Source organism: Penicillium citrinum, assembly GCF_028827155.1.
Source record: "Penicillium citrinum strain IBT 23319 chromosome Unknown utg000005l:1.0-1900146.0:1.0-1900348.0, whole genome shotgun sequence".
Taxonomy (NCBI): Eukaryota; Fungi; Ascomycota; class Eurotiomycetes; order Eurotiales; family Aspergillaceae; genus Penicillium; species Penicillium citrinum.
The window spans coordinates 983,675-1,004,600 of NW_026622690.1; the positions used below are offsets into that span (position 1 = coordinate 983,675).

Here is a 20,926-nt window from a genome sequence, read left to right on the forward strand (position 1 = left end):
ACAGCTCTATTCCTTCTCTCGGCTAATTAGAGGACCTGACAAATGTCTGGTTGCATCATTCTACATTGTGGTATTCGAAATTGACCCTTCACTGTGTAGTGAATGCCCGAGAGCTTCAGGTTGATATATTTTTATTGCACGAGAGTTCTCATGAGCTAAATACATCCAAATGACACTCCATTGTTCGGATCACTGCCCAGGCAGCCATGTATGAGCAAATGTTCAAATGTACGAGGAGAAATATTGAAGGTCTCGGCACCAAGCAGTTTCTAAGTTAAGATCGATGGTAGACAGCTTTATCCTAATGAAGGCTAACAGTATTATTTCCAGGTAATAACTAGTCTCTGCAACACGAGTTACACGGCAGGGTTCGAATTCCTTTCACTATACTGACACTAACAATAAATGGAAATCTACTCACGAAATCAGGTTGAAAGATAGTCTCGGCTTGTCTGCATGACTCAGTTAATACATCTAGGCTGCTTGAAAGAATGCATTTGTATTGAGACCAAGTTTCGAGCCTTATTTGACCACTTGATGTCGACTATCGAGCTATTCATGATCAAATACCTACTCGCAGCCGCGAGTTGATTGCATCCTACGCCATAACCCTGCATGATATAATCCGTCAGCATCGGCTTATTGTATTGAATGTGTGCTTGGATAATCTGGACGAATCGCCAGAAAAGCTATTAACAGAAACTGACAGGTTGAGTGGAAAGTTGATGAGGCAACTTCGATGGTACAAAGCCTCAGAGAGAAAATAATACATTAGAATCAGGTATCTGATTCTTAATAGAAACACATATTGGGCAAGGCAGTACCCAATAGAGACAGAGATACCTGGCGGACGACTACTATTAGATACCACTATTTCAATCGAGCTCGCCGGCATAGTATTGTGATTTAGTAGAGATACTCGAAATATTGTATATTATCAACGAACAGAAGCTCATAGTGATATCGAATGATCTCTGGTAGTTATCGGGACCATATACTAGACTAGTATACTAAGTAGTGGCTTGAACATTATGAAGCTCTTTTGGAATAGGGTAGATCCAATCTATCCCTATTCATTGTCTATTTCCAAGGTGTTAATATGTATATGTTGCTGTTCAATCACAAAGCCGAGGCAACCATTACTAGTACACGTTAAAGGAGTTAGTGCCTATACCTATACCTATATACCTAGGTAGGTATCTGCCTGGCAGCTTGTTCAAGCTTGCAACATGAATTTAGTACATAGGTTAGGTAACCTCTAATAGAGGGGTTACCTAACCTATGTACTAAATTCTTTCGCAGAAAGATCATCATGCGGGAATATAGTCTTACTATTCTCCCTGACAGACTGTTGGTACTTTGAGGTAGGATTAATGGGTTGCAAACGCCGTATGTTGGGCAACGACGGATCGGCTATCCAGGCCTGGGATCGATTGATGGAAATGACTGCAGTGCCGGGCATACAATAATCAGGGTCATCGCGAGTTTAGTCTTCCATTCGACGAGATTTGAATCGAAGCCAGATGATCAAAGACCAGGGTCCTTTTCACTTCTAAGATTTTAGTAGATGTGGGGGTATCTTCCGTAAAAGAGAATTATTATGCCATCTCCATTCAACGAAGACCACCAAGCCCCCTCAAGGCTGCATGTACACAAAAGCTACAAACAAACTAGCCCTACGGCTAGCGTTCATTGGCGGCATCTCTAGCTTAATGGGGGTGGGGCGGTGCACTGCCTTGCAGGGGGCGGAGCTTCTGAGTCTCTCTTAGTGGAGTCGCTGCACTGGATGTTGCCAATGGTGCGGTGATAGACAGCGCTGATATCATAGCTTCTACCTCGTCGACTCCATCTGTAGCCATGTTGGGTCCTGCACCAACGCATTACTGAATAGACTTCCGCCCTTCCAGGGCTAGCCCCCCTCCCCTTCTCCATTGAGATACTGTGATCGCCTTGCATATGTGACAGTTTGGGGGCTTTGGTCAGTTTCACAACTGGTGCTGCTTCGGGTTAGTCTTGGTGGGACTAGAGCGACCACCAGACGCATCAATAGACAGCTGGACTGCTGGATGCACTACTACAAGTGCGTACCCGCGCCAATACATACAGCTATTCAGGTCAGAAGCTCAGGTCATTCATTTCGAATGCCTGTCAGAATCGTTCATATTAAACAGCGGCTTTTCTTGGCAAGATGCAGCCGAATACTCTCGAAGTATTGGGTATGTCGCGCCAAAATGAACTATGCAACGTTGAAAATGTAGTCGCAAATTTGATACATTTCCGGAAGTCATGAAAACCGGTTCAATCCGGACTTGAATCTGCACTATTTCAGGTACTAAATGAACTAGTTCAGAATGTACGAAATGATATACTCGCTTGTAGCCTGCTAGGCAACATGCCCAATTTGCTAACAGAGACTCAAAATTAAGGCTTGCGAGAATATCGTATACGAACTCCATTGGTGTACACATCATACGCAGTACTAATCGCCGAGGAGCTTATTTTTAGGCAACGAGGGAGTCCCCCCCGAGCCTCAATGAGCAGTAGCTTTCTGCATTATGAAGGAGTAAGATGTACAAATCTAGCTAGTCGGTCGCATACTCCCGTCATCGTCATGTTTATACCTGTAGGTACAGGACTGATCTCAGAATGATACCTAAACAAGCAGGAAAATGCTCAAACGAGTAGACAACGAGTAAGCTCGGGATAAGCAGACTAAAAAATCCATATAGCTCGCCTTATCGTCATCCAATCTAGATCAAGTCCACCCCGTGAGCCCTACCGTTACGACCCTCTTACCCCTACTTCCAAGACTTTCTCGGGCCCGTCATATAGAAGAGTCGCATCATAATGGATCTGAGCGCAAGGCAACCAGCTGTGATATGGAATTCAACCGAAGAAGCATTAGAATGTTCAGTGTCCAAACAAATTCCGCAAAAGATACTAGTTATATCCCATTAAGGCCAGCAAGGGGAAATCTTTCACAACGAGCGGGGAGGGTTCACATCTTCGCCCCGTCGAACACTACCTTAGTGCTTATTTTCCTGGTGCACCCCACCTGTGCGCACTCGGATATTGTCCTACAGAACATGGAATGACAGATTTAGGGGTTTGACGCACAAGGTCAGCCTTGGCCATGCTGTTTGCTAGGTACGAAAGAATCCCTGCCCAACGGTAGTCGCGCGTTATTTTCCCACCTGGGTAGGTAAGTACTATTTGATGTGACTCTGTCTAATATGATCCATGTAGATCGGTTAGGATATAAGTGATCTTGCGGGATAGTGAAATGGCGTAAGAACTGAGTTGTATACTTGTACTAGTACTTCGGGTCTAAAGTTGGACGCGTGATTGATGAAGCGTAAATGCTACATACTATGTAATATAGTATATTGAAGGCCTTCTCAGCCTTACGGTTAGGTGTCACTTGTCGTTATGATTTTGAAGTGTCTTGATACTTCAGTGCATGATCCCCTTTGATTCGTTGCGCAAAACAGGAATAGCACCGTGGATCGGGTATCATTAGGACGATCGTCACACAGTGTCGACTATGTAGTATTCGCAAATTATTCAATTTGCAACCTGCCCTAGTATGTGAGCGTGGTATTCCAGAATAGAAGGATGCATGTATATTTCACCAGTAAAGAGTACACCTGCGCTAAGTGCAAAGATGCTGCCACCACGTTCTTGACCATAAACAGTCGCGTGGTTGTTCTTGGTTTTCGTCGGGGAATTTCAAACATTGACTTCATCCCGAGGTGTACATTACTCTATGAAATCCATCGACAGCAAAATAGCTGGGGTCAATATGAAAATTTCATGCTGAGATGTTTTGCTAGTATCACATTGAGTGTGAGTAGACTATAGCCAGGTGATGGCTTCCAAGGGTTGGAAGTCCGTTTATCTTTGTCTTGCGAGACTCCACGTTCTTGCCAGAGGAAGGATTGGTCTTCCTACAATAGGAAAATGAATCTGTAGTTCCACGGTGCCTTTGGAAATATTGTACGGCTTAGAATCCTTAGTAATGCGGAATGATGCCGTGAGGATCTCACTAATAGAGCTTATGTACGGAAACTGAGAGCGACTATATACATCCAGAGTGATGGACTAAAGCTCTTTGGTGGGAACAGAAGGGAAAAGAGATGGACTCTTCATCCTTTCTTGGTTTCGTTTGGCCATCTCAATGCCGCGCAATCGATCAACACGCATTTGATAGAACGTTCTATACATTGTTAGGCCTCATTTCGGACTATACATATAGCAGTAACACTCACTTATGCAAGGCAAAAATTCGTGGAGAATCATCTGTTTTCGATTCTGATCCACTTTTTTTAATAGACTCAATCTGTAGGACAAGAGCAATCAATTTACTTGAAAAACAATCCATAATCGAGGCCTTCTTGACTTACCTTTTCATCTCTTTCTTTTTCTTCATTGGCACTTGACTCCTTAGAATCTGCTTTCTTCTCGTCTTTCTCTTTATCTTGATCCTTATCACCCTCGTCGGATTTCTTTTTCTTTTCTTTGGCCTTTTTTCGCTTCTGCTTTTCCTCGTACTCCTGTTTGACCTTTTCAATTTCTTCGGTCATTCTTTTCTCCTTTGCTCTCGCTGCTTCGCCTTCGGTGTCTACTATAGCCGAGCAGAAATGCCGGTCTTGGAGATGTGCGGGGCACACGTAAAAGAAGTCCTGAGAATGGTCAGCAACTGTATGAATGAGAGTGTCAATTTTTCGTGGAGTCTAGACTCTCCTCGGCACGATAGGCATTCGCTCTAGTGTCGAGATGTAAATAGTACCTTGTTATCAGGTGTGACGAGCACACTGGTGGAAGGTTTGTAGCAGATTAGACATGCCTTCGAGGATGTGTCCGCGACCCGGCGTAGGTGGTAAACGTTGGTCAAAGACATCTTCAAAATAAACCATTCGCTAATATACAAGAGTTGATGAGCTTTTGATTTAATGCAGTCGACTTTGAAGTTATGCTTCCGTTCGAAGAGACCTGTCCGTCATGTTTGCGGTTGAGATATCGCGATGCTGTCATGTGACCGTTGGGCGCTCTACAAAATTTACTAGCATTCGAAGCATTGCATCCACACCCTACGTGGCAGTGAAGTTGAAAATGAAGCTTAGTTGTATTTGGAATATTATTCGTGATACAAATAATTCTGGTAGTATTGAACTTGGAATAGACGGAAAGAGATGAAAGAGAAAAAACGCCTAACCATGCATTTGTCCACCACCAACCCCTAGAATAACAATAGACCATACTAACGTCCTGGATACAAATAATGGATCAAGACATGAGCTATTTTCATGACAAACCTTCCTCCTCATCCACGCCGGCGGCTTCTTTAGCGAGCCGGAGGTCCTTGCCCTCGATACCAATATCTCGCAGGTAAGGCTTGAAAGAGTCTAAAAGGTCTCCAAGTCCGCTCTTCAGCGCAGCCATGATCAATTGGATGTTGGGAACTTTTCGTGCTTCTTCTTGAGCTTCGGGGTTGCTGGCCGGCGGGAAGTACACGTCGGTCCAGTGAGCATCCAGTCCACCTTGGTGGACAAAAATCTCTAAGGCCACAATTGTTTCGGTGAAAAGACGAATGACAGATGGCACATCAGTCTGAACCCGGCCATATTGATCCTCTGCCAGACTGGCAATCAATAACCGAGTCAAAGCATCAATGGCATCGACAATCAGAGTCAGAGAAGATTCGGGTGAGCCGAGAACAATGCTCGACGCGCGCTGAGCATAGGTTTGACGCAGAGGCTGAGCGATTGGCGATCGAAGAAACTGAGCAATGATTGGATTGACATCTTCGGGCTTATATGTGACAGAGGGTCCACCTGTAAGTAGTTTTAATTCTTCAGATGTAGCAATAAGCTTTTGTTTTCGCTCAGGGCTGAGGATAGCGGTAGAAGCCTGGTCGAAGACCTGACGAGCACGGGCACGAGCCAATGGAGTCCAATCAGGAGACTGGCCATACGACTTGACTGCTGAGCCAAACGCAGACCCAACCTTATCCCGGCGAGATGATGCCTTGGGGGCATCTGCGAAAATGTTGTCGGTTTTAGGGGCCTCCGCCAACCGTGGAAGAGTCCGGAGAGTTGGTTGGGAGGGTTGTGCCGATGGCTTAGCCGCTGGAGCAGGGGCCTTGCTCGCCTCAATTCTGTCCGGAATAGCCTTGATCACAGCCGTCAAAGAATTCACAACTTGAGACCAACTCGAGCCACCTTCACGGTCAATCTCGTTAAAGATTGTCTTTCGTCGCTCCGGCAAGGTCTGACTGATGAGGCTGAGCTCCCAGAATGCGAACGACTTCGCGAATGCTTTCTTAGCTTTCAATCCAGTAATTAGGCTACCATTAGGATCCTTGGCTTCAGATGTAAGAGGCTGACCACGCTTCAATGGTTCCTTGGCGATGAAAACCGAGAAAAAGACATTGGTCGATTGCCAAAGCAGGACTAGAAAACTACCCGAGAAGAAAGTCCGAACAAGTAGAGGAAAGAAACTTGGAGTTAGCAAGAGCGTACTAGGCTGCGCAGATGATCTGGAAAAGTTCCAGAACAACTTTGCGAAATATAGAGACCAGCTCCACGCGGTCTGGCGGAAGACCAGAGGATATACGACGGGTAGAAGACCAGCGACGATTCCGCTTCGTGTAAGCCCGGTAATAACCATGGGAGGGAGCGCGCTCTGAATATGCGCGGCAGTTTGAGGCACCGGGTGAATGCGCTTGTCGCCATTTTTCGATGATCGTTCGGCCACGGGCACGGGGACACGATCGTAGTCGTAGCAGAGGTGGAATACTGCCTGAACGCACGCGAGGAGGATGTGATATGTGTGCATGTAGATTGGGCGTTCGTTCAAGGTTGGACGTTCGTGTAATCTGAACGAAGTCAATATCTGGCTTTTTTTTTCTCCCTCCGACGTCTCAGAGAAATTTAAATCTTACCTTCCACGTTTTACCATTTCAAGCTCCGCGCTGGCCGGCGATGACCAGATGTAAATTTCAGTGAAAATCCATGCAGAGAAAATATACCAGCCAAATGTCTGGGCAATTTGGAGCGGAAAAAGGCATCGAAAGGTTCCGAGCGAGGAATTATTCGTTCTTGAGCCAATGTGTAGCTGACCGACGCGGAGGACAAAGATCGAGAGAGCCGAAATGAACAGCATAGCGGTGCGAATGCCGCATGATCCAATGGGAAACCAGGCCCATAAGACTTGAGGATAGAAGTCCGTTAGCTATGGGAGACTGGGAAGAGACCTAGGTTGCCCGGAGCGACGGCTCGACACTTACAGGATGATTTGTCGCCAATTGAGATCGCAATAACGTAGCAAACCAAGAGAGAAAGTGCGGAGGCATGAACAAAGCGTCGATGTAATGCGGATGTCAATATGCGACGGTAGGGTCGGGGTTGTGCGGGGGCCATGATGAGAGCTGGAGTGGGATGGGTACTCGTCAAAGAAAGTAGTTTGCGAGGTTTACAGCATGACCCGAACGACCATCTCAGAAGCTGCGGAAGCTGTAGAAGATGGCAATAGGTTCAGCGACGGCAGTGGCTGGTCAAGGAGGCCGAACGAGGGCAGTGTGTCTTGCTCTGAGAGATTGGTGTCAAGTCGAGTCCAAGAGGGAATATTTTGAGGCATCAAAACACACCAGCCACATATATCATGTGACATGTGGCACAATTTACTACTGTGCCACACTGCGCTATCCCATATTGGGTCTAGTGCGACAGATAACGTCATGTGAGGAGGTGCCTGCAGTTCCGACGGAGGCAGCAGGCACATCTTCTCTTATCTCACGCTTCATTCGTTGTTTGCTTAGATTCTCTCCTTTGCATAAGTTTTTAAAGATGTCATTCGATCGTCTTAACTCATTAGAGGCCCAGAGTGGGTTCTCTCGATCCGAAGATGCGCAGTATCGCGATGACCCTGGGTTCGACCTGTTGGCCGAGTCGCTCTCTGATCAGTTGTTCACATTGAATTCCAACACTGCTCGCCTGACTCACCAAATCAGCCTGCTTGGGACGAAGCGGGATACTGAGCGTGTACGCGAGCGAGTACATAACATGCTAGAAGAGACCCGAGCAGGTTTCAAAGATGTTGGCGAGGGGTTCAAGAAGATCCAAACATGGGAAGATGTCAATGTACGTTTCAGGTTCACATTGTAGCCTCAGAAGCGCCTTGTACTAACAACCTACAAAATCAGCCATTACAGAAATACAAGCAACAAAAGCTATCCTCCGACTTCAAAGCCGGTCTAGATGAATTCCAGACTGTTCAGCGTCGCGCTCTGGAGAAGCAGCGGGCATCTGCGGTCGCCGCTCGCACTGCTATTGAGGATGAACAATCCCATGAGCATACCGATGTTCAACTCCAGCAGCAGCAACAGCTGCAACAAGGCCCCCAACTCGCTGACCAGAGCGAGGTCGATTTCCAGGAATCTTTGATCATCGAGCGAGAGACCGAGATTCGCAACATTGAGCAGTCAGTTGGAGAATTGAACGAATTATTCAGAGATGTCGCCCACATTGTCCACGAACAGGGAGGTCAACTAGATATTATCAGCGATAATGTGGAGAACGTCACTCAAGATACGCGGGGAGCCAATGTCGAGCTGCGCGGAGCTAGTCGTCATCAAAAGAGTGCGCGCAACACTGCATGCTGCCTACTGGTGATTCTGGCCGTCATTCTTACTATTATTATTCTTGCTGTTGTTCTTGGCTAGACTTTTCCTTTGGCCCATCTTTTTCCTTACTGCTGTGATGTTTCGGCGTTTCATTTCTTCTCGTTATGTCTGCACACGATATCCCTGATGTATAATTCTTCTGAACCACAGACTCCTCTCTGTGGACATTGTCTCTTTATGAGTCATTTAGGCTCGCTGCTACCAATTGAACTGAACAGGCGTAAATGGAATGGAGAATAATGATTCACTACATCCTCGATCCTCTAACGTAATATAGTACATAATTGTGATACATAAATTATACAGTTGTGAAGCCGCAGCTATGCCAAAGTCCATGCTCCGTGTTCGCCATTAAATGTTCCAAGTGGAATGAATCCGCCATGCACGTTGAAAGGGCGTGCGATATCATCAGAGTCCCACATACTGATAAAATCTCATCTTCCAACCTTCATAGCTGTTCAGCTTCGGTCGAACATCGAGATAGAAGCTCAGCTTTCCGGGTCCAGCATTCCCTGCCAATCCAGCAGGGTTACCATTGCTTCCAGTGCTCTTCCCTTGATAGAAGTCAATGACATATTCAATACGCTCTCCGTCACAGCGTTCAACCACCCAGTCATGACGATCGAATGGTAATTGATACCCCAGGAATCCGTTGATTCGTGCCCGAGGGCTCAAGAATTGGGGATCAACACCAAGTCCACGGAAAGAATATAATTTAGGTCCACCGCATTTCTTACTGCCTGGGTCAGATGAAGGAGCTTTGCCTTCCCAGTCGAGAATTTGTTTCCAAGCACGTTCGTTAACCGCATTATGGATAGGGATAATCGAGGCGACTGATGTGGCTAACTCGGAGGCGGACGAAGTTGATCCAGGTGTATTACCCTTGCGCATCAATGCCTCAAAGAATTGTTTCTCTGAAGGATAGATCCAGTTACCACTAGCCTCATCATGGCCAGTTTCGGATTCACCATTGGAAGGACATCCGTGCGATCCGGCATTTGCGGCTTCGTAAGGAGAGGGCGGCCTCTTATTCGCTTCGGGACAGGCTTGACCTTGAGATTGATCACCGGCCCGCGGGATACTGCTAATTTCTCGATCTGTTGATAACGGCCGTTGGTGTTTTATCGGTTGCGATTGGTCCAACGTGGGAGATGGGGGATGAGGCGCGTTGCCGTTTTGCTGTAGCCAAACTTCCCGGGTCTTATGATCGACTGGGCACGTCGCTGCCTGTGGAGGCTCTGCTGGAGCTGCAGAAGGTGTACTCGCACCGGCACCCATGAGGAAAAGTATGGATTTGAATGTAACTGATGTACTTGGAAATGGCAGATTGCTAATCCAAAACGATCGGCGCGATAAATTTGCCCTCACCGCCCTTGGGGCGGCCCGAAATAAATCCAGTCCGAAAGGAAAGTAGACCCTCTTGTTTCCCCTGCATCTTCTCTATTCCAGTGGTCTTTGATTTTACTACCTTGAGAGTTCCATCTCTTTTTGATTGTTTGGAATTGAAAATGGCTTCTGCTTCCAGTCAGCCTGTTTACCGGGCTACTACCACTGCCCCTGTTAACATTGCCGTTATCAAGTAAGTCGACTCTGTTTGCCCCTCAATCTTGCGTCTGACATGTTATACATGGAATTGGCATGATTAGGAAAATACGAACGAGAAATAAAGCTAATAATATGTTCAACAGATATTGGGGAAAGCGTGATGTCACTCTGAACCTCCCAACCAACTCATCTCTTTCGGTCACCCTGTCCCAGCGCTCTCTTCGTACTTTGACTACCGCCTCCTGCTCTGCCAATTACCCCGCTGAGGATACCCTGAACCTGAACGGCAAACCACAAGAGATTCAGTCATCGAAGCGTACTCTCGCATGTCTTTCCAACCTCCGTGCCCTGCGCAAGTCCCTCGAGGACGCTGATGCCTCTCTCCCCAAGCTCTCGACCATGCCTCTGCGCATCGTCTCCGAGAACAACTTCCCCACTGCCGCTGGCCTTGCCAGCTCTGCTGCTGGCTTTGCTGCCTTAGTACGGGCCGTGGCTGATCTTTACTCGCTGCCTCAATCTCCTAAAGAATTGAGCCGCATCGCGCGACAGGGCTCGGGCTCTGCCTGCCGGTCCCTTATGGGTGGCTATGTCGCGTGGCGCACTGGTGAGCTCGCAGATGGCAGTGACAGCCTGGCTGAGGAGGTCGCTCCCGCTGCTCACTGGCCAGAGATGCGTGCTCTTATTCTGGTTGTTAGCGCCGAGAAGAAGGACGTGCCCAGCACCGAAGGCATGCAGACTACTGTCAACACCTCCGAGCTTTTTGCCCACCGTGCCCAGACTGTTGTTCCCGAGCGTATGACTGCTATTGAGGCTGCTATCCGTGACCGGGACTTCCCCAAGTTCGCTGAGATCACTATGCGCGATTCAAACACTTTCCACGCAACCTGCCTTGACTCTTGGCCCCCCCCATCTTCTACATGAATGATGTGTCTCGCGCCGCCGTTCGCCTTGTGCACGATATCAACAAGGCTGTTGGCCGCACTGTTGCTGCTTACACCTTCGATGCTGGCCCCAATGCCGTTATCTACTACGAGGAGAAGGACGAGGAACTGGTTGCCGGCACTGTCAAGGCCATTCTTGGTGCCGATACCACTGGTTGGGAGGGCCCATTCTACGAGAAGCTGGCTAACATCTCCGCTCCCGGGGTTTCCCTGGACCAGATTGACTCGCGGGTCGTGTCTGGCCTTAAGGAGGGCGTCAACCGTGTCATCCTTACTGGCGTGGGAGAAGGCCCCGTCAGTGTCCAGGATCATCTCGTATCTGAGACTGGCGAAATGGTCAATAACTAAAAGATTTGGGATGACTTATGATGCACAGCGACCTCGCTCAACACGACTTGGACTATACCCCTCCCCCCTTTTGAAAAGGGTCATCCCACATCCAGTCGTTGCACATATGATATAGATCATTTTCATTCTTTCAATTCTTGTTAGCCAAGAATCTTTCGGGAACATATTTTGCAGCATGATAGCTTTGATTAAGGCCTACATAGATTAATATCGAACCATCTGCCTTGCGGGGACCGCAGGTGTAATTTTGAAATTCTTCCAAATGAAGTAATAGTGGAGTACATATCGTTTCGGGCCTCTGACATCAAGTGCCCATTATCAACAGGTCTTACAATCGTCGCATCGACCAAATCCATATCCTCGTTGACGACACCTTGTAATAAATTGACTCTGCTGCCTACCAACAACACAGCAACCTTTATATCCACATCCGTATCCAATCTTCGCTCCAATCTCGTTGCAGACACGGACGGAGTTCTGGAAATTGCCGTCACAACTGCATTTTATCACCTGGGCATAAGGTGTAACGTTAATGCCCCAGAGGGAGATGATGAGCAAGCCATATGTGAGCAATTTCATATCCTGTCGGGTAAGCCACGGTCTAAAAAGAAACTTATAGATATTATCGGGCTCCAACTTACGGAATGAAGTCTATTATTGACGAGATCACAAATTCATACTAGACCGGCCTGAGTACGCAGTATGTTTCAAGGTTGTTTAACCTTTGGAAAGGATGGGACCTGCAAACTGGGTAATCCTTCATAGACATATAAAATCTCCGATAGCAAGAAACCTTTCATGGTAATATCCATGTGACGAAGGTGAAAGGATGATGTCTTCCACTCTGTGCAACTTAATCTTGAATCTTTTGGCTTCTCTATAGGGGATATCTGTCCGGTGAACAGTTAAAAATACAACCTATCAACCCTTGACAATGGTCAATCTTTGATATCCATTGCCTTGGCGTGTAACCAGGCTCGCAGACAAAGTTGGGAGACTATTGACAATCAACTGAGAACTCGCAGTATGCCATGTTTCAACCGGGTTGCAACATCGGGGACTTGTTTGCTGCAGAAATTTATTCGTTATTGAATCAGTAGTTTATACATCATGGAAAAGTGGTTCTCGAAATGAGAGAACCGCTGTTCACTGTTTGGCGCCACGAAGAAAGAAAGAGTTCACGCTGAACCTGGAAAGCTAAGTGCCAGTATGAGTGATTGGTCTACACATACGTACATGTCTAGGCGATGGCTCAATTCCATCCGGAGAAAAACGAAATATTTCAGAGACGTTCGTAAAATTACAAGAATGAAGCCGCAATACCACACAGCCCTCCAAGCAGAGGTAATAAACCCCTAATCTGGTTAAGACTTGTCCAATATTCAATCAAACCCACCGTCTCTTCCTCAGAACCCACCTTCAAACTTTCACTTCTCTCCAATAGCCGATCATTCGTAGTTGACATAGCAACAAACGTGAATGGAACTATACCCAAAGTCAGGGCAGCAGCGGCTGAAAATAACCCCGTTCGACTAAGAGGCGTCTTTCGTGATAATGGACTTGCTGATCGAACAGACCAAGCAAGATATAGAAATGCCGCCGTCACACCAGCTGCCACGGGTGGATTCTTTGACTTTCCATTCTCATACATATTCCTCCATTGCTTTGCTAGTAGTCCAGATGGGGGATGATCATCCTTGTGTGACTTGATCAGAGCGGGTGTTACGATGGTGCTAAGGCCTGCGATATTTCCTGTGATTTGTATATGTTAGATGTAATTATTCCAGCTTGTGTTATTGACCAGAGGAGGGGGGGAGGTGGCAATATACCGGCCAGCCAAGCTGCACCAGAAATACCGATAGCCTGGGCGATGCGGAAACCGAAGGGGTGGGAGCCCATGTTCTGGTGGAAAGACGAAATTCAAAGAGGTGTAACTAAAATAAAAGTGTATAAGTTTAGGTGTCGAAATAAAAGTGAAAATCCCGAGCCACTTTAAGTATTTAAAAAGAATAGGATCGACAGCGTTGAGTCTTGAAGTTTGGTTAATTTTAAAGTGGTTAAAACCACTTTAAATTTGAATCGGTTTTTGGGCGGATTTTGGCGGTCTTTGCCGGATTCTGGGCTCATCTGCTCATCTGCCCATATCATCATATCATCATATCATCTGGATATAATTCTAGAATAAATAGTTTGGAATGGATCATGTCATTTCAAGTATAAAAGTATGATCGGGTTCAATTTGCCACGAAAGAGAAAAGTACACTCTATCTTGAAGTAATTCAACCATAGATGGTAGCAAGGTACAGTGCTTGAATTGATTGTTGCTACCAGAGCATATATATATCCCGCGATATTCTTGTCCACCACCCGTTTTACTACGACACAGACATTGAAAGAAGCTAGGTTCAATTTTCTATTATATTTGCAAAATCACCGCGAGCTTGAAATCAATCTTTACTCTACTCCTGGAAGAGTGAAGTCCAAGAACACCATACCATGATGGTATTAGTTACTTATGGTATACTACAGTGGAATCGGTGGTCGGAGTCACCCTCCTCCGACATTCCGACTTGATCGACTGATTCGCACGGATTTTGGTCGGTTTTTGATCAAATTGCATCAGAAAGAAATTTAGTTCCATAAATTATGAGAGCCCTCTCACAATTATAAATCTGGAGATTTATAAAAGATAAAAAAAGAAATATCCAATCCTCATCGAAATTATAAGTAAAGACTATTTTGCATTAGTCTGTCTCAAATTCGGAACTTGTACTATCTAGCCATTCCAATGTCTACATCACGACTGATTTGGCAGTCACTAAACTCTCGACCAGCCATCATATCTGCTGTTGCTCTCGCAGGTGTTGGATCATACTATGGCTCGCGATCATTTTTCACCAAAGTTTACGCAGAGTCAATTGAAACACCACCGGTTTTCGGTGGCTTTGGACCCAAGACTTTACGTCTACGAAGCACTGAACAAGTCAATCACAATACAAAGCGCTTAGTCTTTGAGTTTCCCAACGAAAGTTCTAAGTCTGGATTGACTCTGACCTGTGAGTCGGCACTCCGCATATTCATTTGTCTGTGTTTACTGACAGTTTCAAGCTGCCCTTCTCACATTTTCATGGCCCCAAGATCGATGGCTTCCAGTCCTCCGTCCTTATACACCCATTAGCAACCTTGGTAAGCCTTCCGAGTATTAAGCTACAGCCACACTGCCAGAGAGATACTTATAGAATTCTCGAATATCTAGAGCAAAAAGGCTCTCTCGAATTAATGGTGAAACAATACCCGAATGGCAAAGCCAGTACCCATCTTCATTCACTCGTCCCCGGAGACACCCTAACATTCATGGCCGCATTGAAGGGATACCCATGGAAATCAAACAAGTATTCCCAGATCCACCTGATAGCAGGTGGTGCAGGAATCACACCTATCTACCAACTCGTTCAAGGCATCTTAAACAACCCAGATGACAAAACTAAGATCAATCTCATATTTGGTGTGAACACGGAACAAGACCTCTTGCTCAAAGATGAATTTGATGAATACAGACGGAATTTTCCTGATCGTTTCAGATACACCTATACCATCAGCCACCCAAAGGAAGACGAACACGGATTTCGTAAGGGCTATGTCACAGAGGAGCTGCTGAAGGAAGTCATTGAAGGTTCTGGAAAGGATACTCATGTGTTTGTTTGTGGGCCGCCTGGGATGGAAAGTTCGTTGGTTGGGTCTCGTGGTTCTCCCGGGATTCTGAGTCGATTGGGATTTGAAAAGGATCAGATTTATAAGTTCTAGAGATAGACTGCTTCTAGAGCATTGTGTATGATGAAGAGATCGATTCTTAGAGCCATGGTGTGACATATTAGTATTATATTGCTGCCATTTTCCTAGTCCCTTTATTCATCTTGTGGGGATAGTAACCGTGGATTTTACTTTTAAGTTGTCTGCCAGGCAGTCATATATAATTACAAGGATTTCGGCGATTTATAACATTGACTCAATTGTATCAATTGCTAAAACTCGACCCATTGAAGTGATGTTCTCGTGGACGAGGTGGGATACCCGGTGAAGCTGAGCGACTCCGCGAATCGGATGGGCGGAAACACTTTTCATCCAAGTTGTGCTCCTCCCCCCACTAACCCCATCGCATCCTCCGTTGACATCAACAATTGACAGCCTGTACTCCCAAAGAAAGATCTCCTAAATAATTAATTACCCACCAAAATGCCCGGACAGGATGCTGGTACTCCGCGTGTCTTCATCATGCGGCACGGTATGTTCTAAGCTTCATATCTGTGGGGATGGGTCTCCGTTAGATAGTCTAACTCGCCATAGGACAAACGGTGTGGTCTCAGAGTGGACAATACACTGGTGAAACAGAATTAGATCTCACCAAAGATGGCGAGCAACAAGTTCTCGCATCTGGAAAGATGATTATTGGATCTGGGAAGTTGATTGACCCGGTTAACCTGGCTCATGTCTATATCAGCCCTCGCAACCGGGCTAAGCAAACATTTGACATTGCTTTCCCCGAAGCTGATAAGAAGGCCATTGCAGATTCCAACAGAGTTTCTATCACCGGGAGACTGGCTGAATGGAAGTATGGTCAATATGAGGGCCTTTTGACGCGTGAGATCCGGGCTCTGCGAAAGGAGCATGGACTGGATACTGAGCGTCCGTGGGATATTTGGCGAGATGGCTGTGAGGGTGGAGAGTAAGATTCAATTTTGTTGACTTTATTGAATTGGATGCTGTCGAGCTGGACTTTGTTAACACATCTCATAGGTCTCCTCAAGAGGTCACTGGCCGAATTGATGATTTGATTCGGGAAATACGCGCATTTCAAAAGGATGGTATGCATGGTGAAAAGCCTTCTGATGTCGTTCTTGTTGCCCATGGACATCTACTTCGGGCTTTCACTAAGCGGTGGCTTGGATATCCTTTGGAGTTCCCTCTTGCTCTGATGCTGGACCCTGGTGCAGTTGGTGTCTTGAGGTAGGTCTCTTTCTCTTTTTTCTACTTCTCCTTATCTTCATACCAAGCCCTAGCCTGATTGTATCACAGCTATCAACACCATAATATTGAAGAGCCTGCTATGATGATTGGATATGGATTTCCTCTCCAAGAGTGATCTGAGATAGTTACCTGAGATTGTCCCCAGTGTCAAAATGAGATAGTAATATATTAGATGATCCTTTGGCTGCTATCTTTGAATCTATTTATCTCGTCTATACCATTGAATATCTTTTTTTATTGACAGTCTTCGTTTGCACAAGTCAGTCCCCCGGTTGCTCCTTCCTCGTTAATTCTACAACTCTTTCCTACTTTGGTAACTCTCCTCTTATTTTCTTTGCTCCTTCCTTCTTCTTCATTTCTTGTTTCTTCCTTCACGTTTTCCTCCTCCAATCCTCATCTTTCATCTCTCTCTTCAACATCACGACATCTACATCCCACTTCATTTCACATACTATCTTCGAAAACTTCAATTTACCCTCACAATGCCTATCAACTGGAACAATGAAAACAGCTTAAAGGTTGGCTTTCTTCTAACTCTCGGAACCAAATATTATCAAAATAACCCCCCTACTTCTAGCTGCTCATAGCAATCGTCCAACAAGTACGGGCAAATTCAATTAAGCTTGATTACAATCAGCTTGCGACCCGTATGGGACCTGGTATTAAAATCGATGTGATAATCAACGGATTTGCTCTAGCTGATTTGCATACACAGGTTGCTCAGTGAGCGCGATCCGAGCTTACATGGGCAGGGTGGGAAAACCGGTCGAGGAAAAATTCAACAACCTAAATTCCGATGGTGCAAGCCCTACACGCAAATCTACCCCGGGTAAAAAAGCGACACGTCCACCCCGAACCCCCAGGAAGAGAAAGTTCGACGAAGTCAATACCGACACCCCGACTAAGAGCAGTGATGGTGGTCCAGCTCTACCCGTCGTCAAAACCGAGGCGGAGCTGCTCGGCATGAAAGTTGAAAAGGACGACATCAAAACTGAGACTGGCAACGACAGTGAAGTGAACGTTACGGACCTTGAGGATTTCCACGATGAGGACTATCATCTTCCTCCGGCTGGTACTACCGATTTACTAGTTTCTGCGACGGAACTTGATGTCTGAAGGAGCATCCATGCTTAGGGTTGTCCATGCTGGCATGCGGATGGAATTCCGGTATCTTTTCTGATGCTTCATTATCTAAGAACATTTGACATTTTCTTGTTTGTATTTCATCTATGGGCTGTGGAGATGAGCTACCATGATCTAGGAAGCTGTGTGCGAGATCAATTTCATCGAACCTGACGATGCTGGACCACCCTTTAGATTAGACCACTCTCTGTATCTTCTTCAGAAATGTGGCTTCTTTCGAGAAATACTAGACAGCGGAGAATCAGATACACTGCTCATGACATGCGAGATCTCTTTGAAAGCTGGAAGATCATTTCTTCAAGTACATTAAGTATAGTCATGTGACTATCATCACACTGGAGGCTGCTGGTTCAAGAGTGTAAGAACTACCTGAGTAACACTTTTTTCTACCTTCCTCCCTGCTACATAAAAACCGTGAGAGTAATACTTTACTCAGAAGACGGCATTCTTATTGAAATGTCGGTACGTCCCGTATGTAGTTTGAAACTTGTTAGACCATTGTATTCTTCTTAACTCTGGCTATTCACATCACTACCCTCACGCCAGTATCGGGGCAGTACTAATACGAAATAACCCTTGCTCCATTCTTCATGGATATGACCTTTAGTTCCACTATGCTTAAGGCAGGGAGAGAAAGAAATCCTTCATTTTAGGATAGTTAGGTGTGCCCAGCCCAGTCGCTGGATCCCATCTGCATATCAAGTAAGTTATTTGTACGGCTTATGAGAAAAAGCAATCACGTATGGACCTACCCTTCAATAGCGCTGAATCCATATGTACCGCATCCAGCATTGGTCCCATTGGTGATATCATTCAGAATCTCCGGATGTGCGTAAAGTACGGGGTTGACAAAGCCCACAGGACTCTTGTTCTTGGCAAGGCGCTCCTCATTAATCTATGATAGATTGTTAGCAGCATAGTCTAGACTCGGCTTGGGTTAATGAACAGGAACATACCAAGTTCAAAACGGAGGCAAATAATGGCGAAGCCAAGCTCGCTCCATAATAATGATACTCTTTGCCACCCGTGTACGCAGGGAATCGAGCACCGTTCGCAGAGACATCAGGATAAGCACGCCCAATCCGATTATACAATCCTTTAGTCGTGTTGAGATCAACACCAAGCTCCGAATAATACGGATATGGCAGATGGGCCTTCTCAAAGTACTTATCAATGGTAGACTTTTGATAATCTGGTTGTGGGAAGTAATTCGAGAAACCACCCGAACTGCTGAAATTCGATGCAGTACCCCCGAGATTGGCGTGCATAACACTCTCGGCATCTTTAACAGTTTGATCTGGATAGATCTGTGTTCCTCCTACTGATGTTACATATGGACAATTAGACGGATATTGTGGGTTGAAGATCTTTTGCTCGGGTCCAAGGCAGCCGTTGGCGGTACCATCGCCTGCGAAGGATGCGACTCCATAATCACCAGAGGCGAAGAGGATTGAGTGTCCTTGTAGACCGAGTTTCATGAATTCGTTACATTGCCGCTTGGTGTAGTTGATGGGGAGGTCTGCTTCGGCCTGTCCATACGACGCACTGATAACATTTGTTGGTTTGTAGACGCCACATTGGAGTTTTCCTGCGTCGATCAGTTCATCAGTAACGAGATCGCGTCATTTCAGTATTTAATTCTTACCTTTGTAACCACCTTCACGCTCATTGGGGTAAACTGGATCAATATTTGGATTGTTTCCGGTTTCTCCATACGCTCTATATGTACAATAGGACTTGGAGAATGTCAGCCGCATCAATAATAGCACTAAAGAGAAATAATACTTACGCCATCCAAAGCATCAAGGAAAGTGTTGAAGAGATTAGTCGTAGCAACTTCCTCTGGTTCATAGATTTGGTCGTCTACCTGATAGAGCGTCACGGACTGTGGGTATATCAATGAATAACTAACGAACCGTCAGCATAGACTGGAACAACGCCTTGGGTGGAAAACTTACGCCAGATCAATATCGATATTCGACTCGCCAGTGTTCAGGGAACTGTAAGATTGTACAGAGAAATTGGCCCCATCAATTAAAGCAGGAATAGGGTATGTACCCTGAGGAACCCATGGAGCATTGGCCTTGTAGAATAAGTCAAGATCCGACTTTGCAAAATAATCACCCTGCTCGTAAAGTCCCAAAGAGTTCTTTTTCGATGCCTTGGAAGCATCTGGGATCCCGTATAAAGCCTTGATACAAGTAGGGGTCATGTTGTATCCACATCCCTGGAGATCAGCAGGAAGAGAGAGTGCCTTTGCAGGAATCGAGTACTTTGAATTTGTGGATATGTGGGATTTCAAGCTGGGCTCACCATGAGCCAAATGGGAGGCACGTTTTGTCTTCTTGTGCTTCTTCAAGATGGGAGTCAACTTAACACCAGGTGTGATATAGTCAATATGAGCCTGGAGATGGTCTGGAACATGATACCTGGGAGAAATGTGTTAGCATGCGTTCAGAATTACGCTCGAGAAACGAATTCCGCATCCATACTTGTCACAGCCAATCTTCATATTTTGACTGACGAAATGCTTGTGCTCATAAAACTCTGTCATGAATAGTTTCTCCGCTTCATGGGCATATGCATCGAATGCGATCCAGCCTTTATTGTCAGAATGCACAACTCGGGATGGATCTATACCAACAGAATGAAGCCACTCGCGTACTTCTTCTACTGCCTTGCTGGAAGGAGCAAACATATCATGCACTTTATCGGCAGACCAATATATGCCGTAATTTGAGGAGTCTGGATGGGACCTATTTAAATATAAGCATGGATTTCCCCTTTATTATACAGTGGATGGTTTCTTTGATTTCGGACGTACACGTCCATCAGAAAATCATGTCCTTTCTCAAGGTTGTTCTGTGTTAACCCAATACGAACAGGTAGAATTGCATGACTTTCAACTCTATCACCTTGTATCCAGTCATGATGTTGCTTGTCTCTCTTCTCGTGCAGAACATGCTTAATTGGGGCTGGGACAGCCTCAGACAACGCTGCGGCAGCCAATATAGCACAAAGATGGCGGAACAGCATCGCGAGATAACTATACCAGAATTACTGATGACCAAAGGGAACGACTTGATACGACGTGGACGGGATGGAGACCTTCATTAAATACTTTACTAAATACTCGGAATTGCAGGGGAAAGGAATATGCCTGACCATAAACAACCCAATCCATCCCCTCTCTCAATCACGGAAAAAACAACTAATAAAGCGAAAGACGGACCTGATTGGG

The 20,926-nt window shown here is 45.9% G+C and overlaps 11 protein-coding genes across 11 annotated transcripts; 6 read left to right on the plus strand and 5 right to left on the minus strand.

Annotated features, from left to right (window-relative positions):
* Window positions 1–4,101: 4,101 nt before the first annotated feature.
* On the minus strand, window positions 4,102–4,900 carry N7469_006193 (AAA-ATPase Vps4-associated 1 family protein; the record flags this gene model as incomplete). Its single annotated transcript, XM_056645111.1, has 4 exons — window positions 4,102–4,216; window positions 4,269–4,339; window positions 4,404–4,682; window positions 4,790–4,900. The coding sequence occupies 4 exons, from the start codon at window positions 4,898–4,900 to the stop codon at window positions 4,102–4,104; spliced, it is 576 nt and encodes a 191-aa protein (XP_056500349.1).
* A 404-nt stretch (window positions 4,901–5,304) lies between these two features.
* N7469_006194 (nucleoporin NDC1) lies at window positions 5,305–7,486 on the minus strand (the record flags this gene model as incomplete). The annotated part of the gene is made up of 3 exons (XM_056645112.1): window positions 7,289–7,486; window positions 6,944–7,211; window positions 5,305–6,877 (listed from the first exon to the last, which is right to left on the minus strand). The coding sequence occupies exons 1-3, from the start codon at window positions 7,419–7,421 to the stop codon at window positions 5,305–5,307; spliced, it is 1,974 nt and encodes a 657-aa protein (XP_056500350.1). The 5' UTR covers window positions 7,422–7,486.
* A 361-nt stretch (window positions 7,487–7,847) lies between these two features.
* Window positions 7,848–8,722, plus strand: N7469_006195 (SNAP receptor PEP12; the record flags this gene model as incomplete). Its single annotated transcript, XM_056645113.1, has 2 exons — window positions 7,848–8,141; window positions 8,204–8,722. 2 exons carry the CDS (start codon window positions 7,848–7,850, stop codon window positions 8,720–8,722), a joined length of 813 nt encoding a protein of 270 aa, XP_056500351.1.
* Window positions 8,723–9,091: 369 nt separating this feature from the next.
* On the minus strand, window positions 9,092–9,961 carry N7469_006196 (cytochrome c1 heme lyase CYT2; the record flags this gene model as incomplete). Its single annotated transcript, XM_056645114.1, has 1 exon — window positions 9,092–9,961. One exon carries the CDS (start codon window positions 9,959–9,961, stop codon window positions 9,092–9,094), a length of 870 nt encoding a protein of 289 aa, XP_056500352.1.
* A 230-nt stretch (window positions 9,962–10,191) lies between these two features.
* mvd1 (diphosphomevalonate decarboxylase MVD1) lies at window positions 10,192–11,517 on the plus strand (the record flags this gene model as incomplete). Its single annotated transcript, XM_056645115.1, has 3 exons — window positions 10,192–10,262; window positions 10,372–11,107; window positions 11,197–11,517. 3 exons carry the CDS (start codon window positions 10,192–10,194, stop codon window positions 11,515–11,517), a joined length of 1,128 nt encoding a protein of 375 aa, XP_056500353.1.
* Window positions 11,518–12,817: 1,300 nt separating this feature from the next.
* Window positions 12,818–13,416, minus strand: N7469_006198 (anthrone oxygenase family protein; the record flags this gene model as incomplete). Its single annotated transcript, XM_056645116.1, has 2 exons — window positions 12,818–13,269; window positions 13,347–13,416. 2 exons carry the CDS (start codon window positions 13,414–13,416, stop codon window positions 12,818–12,820), a joined length of 522 nt encoding a protein of 173 aa, XP_056500354.1.
* Window positions 13,417–14,305: 889 nt separating this feature from the next.
* N7469_006199 (cytochrome b5 reductase family protein) lies at window positions 14,306–15,321 on the plus strand (the record flags this gene model as incomplete). The annotated part of the gene is made up of 3 exons (XM_056645117.1): window positions 14,306–14,573; window positions 14,626–14,703; window positions 14,774–15,321. 3 exons carry the CDS (start codon window positions 14,306–14,308, stop codon window positions 15,319–15,321), a joined length of 894 nt encoding a protein of 297 aa, XP_056500355.1.
* Window positions 15,322–15,750: 429 nt separating this feature from the next.
* On the plus strand, window positions 15,751–16,657 carry N7469_006200 (uncharacterized protein; the record flags this gene model as incomplete). Its single annotated transcript, XM_056645118.1, has 4 exons — window positions 15,751–15,799; window positions 15,862–16,240; window positions 16,312–16,521; window positions 16,591–16,657. 4 exons carry the CDS (start codon window positions 15,751–15,753, stop codon window positions 16,655–16,657), a joined length of 705 nt encoding a protein of 234 aa, XP_056500356.1.
* Window positions 16,658–17,024: 367 nt separating this feature from the next.
* Window positions 17,025–17,269, plus strand: N7469_006201 (uncharacterized protein; the record flags this gene model as incomplete). Its single annotated transcript, XM_056645119.1, has 2 exons — window positions 17,025–17,060; window positions 17,120–17,269. 2 exons carry the CDS (start codon window positions 17,025–17,027, stop codon window positions 17,267–17,269), a joined length of 186 nt encoding a protein of 61 aa, XP_056500357.1.
* Window positions 17,270–17,286: 17 nt separating this feature from the next.
* On the plus strand, window positions 17,287–17,658 carry N7469_006202 (uncharacterized protein; the record flags this gene model as incomplete). The annotated part of the gene is made up of 1 exon (XM_056645120.1): window positions 17,287–17,658. One exon carries the CDS (start codon window positions 17,287–17,289, stop codon window positions 17,656–17,658), a length of 372 nt encoding a protein of 123 aa, XP_056500358.1.
* A 645-nt stretch (window positions 17,659–18,303) lies between these two features.
* N7469_006203 (S53 family peptidase) lies at window positions 18,304–20,721 on the minus strand (the record flags this gene model as incomplete). The annotated part of the gene is made up of 8 exons (XM_056645121.1): window positions 18,304–18,376; window positions 18,438–18,580; window positions 18,642–19,273; window positions 19,331–19,421; window positions 19,475–19,592; window positions 19,644–20,114; window positions 20,178–20,441; window positions 20,510–20,721. 8 exons carry the CDS (start codon window positions 20,719–20,721, stop codon window positions 18,304–18,306), a joined length of 2,004 nt encoding a protein of 667 aa, XP_056500359.1.
* Window positions 20,722–20,926: the final 205 nt, after the last annotated feature.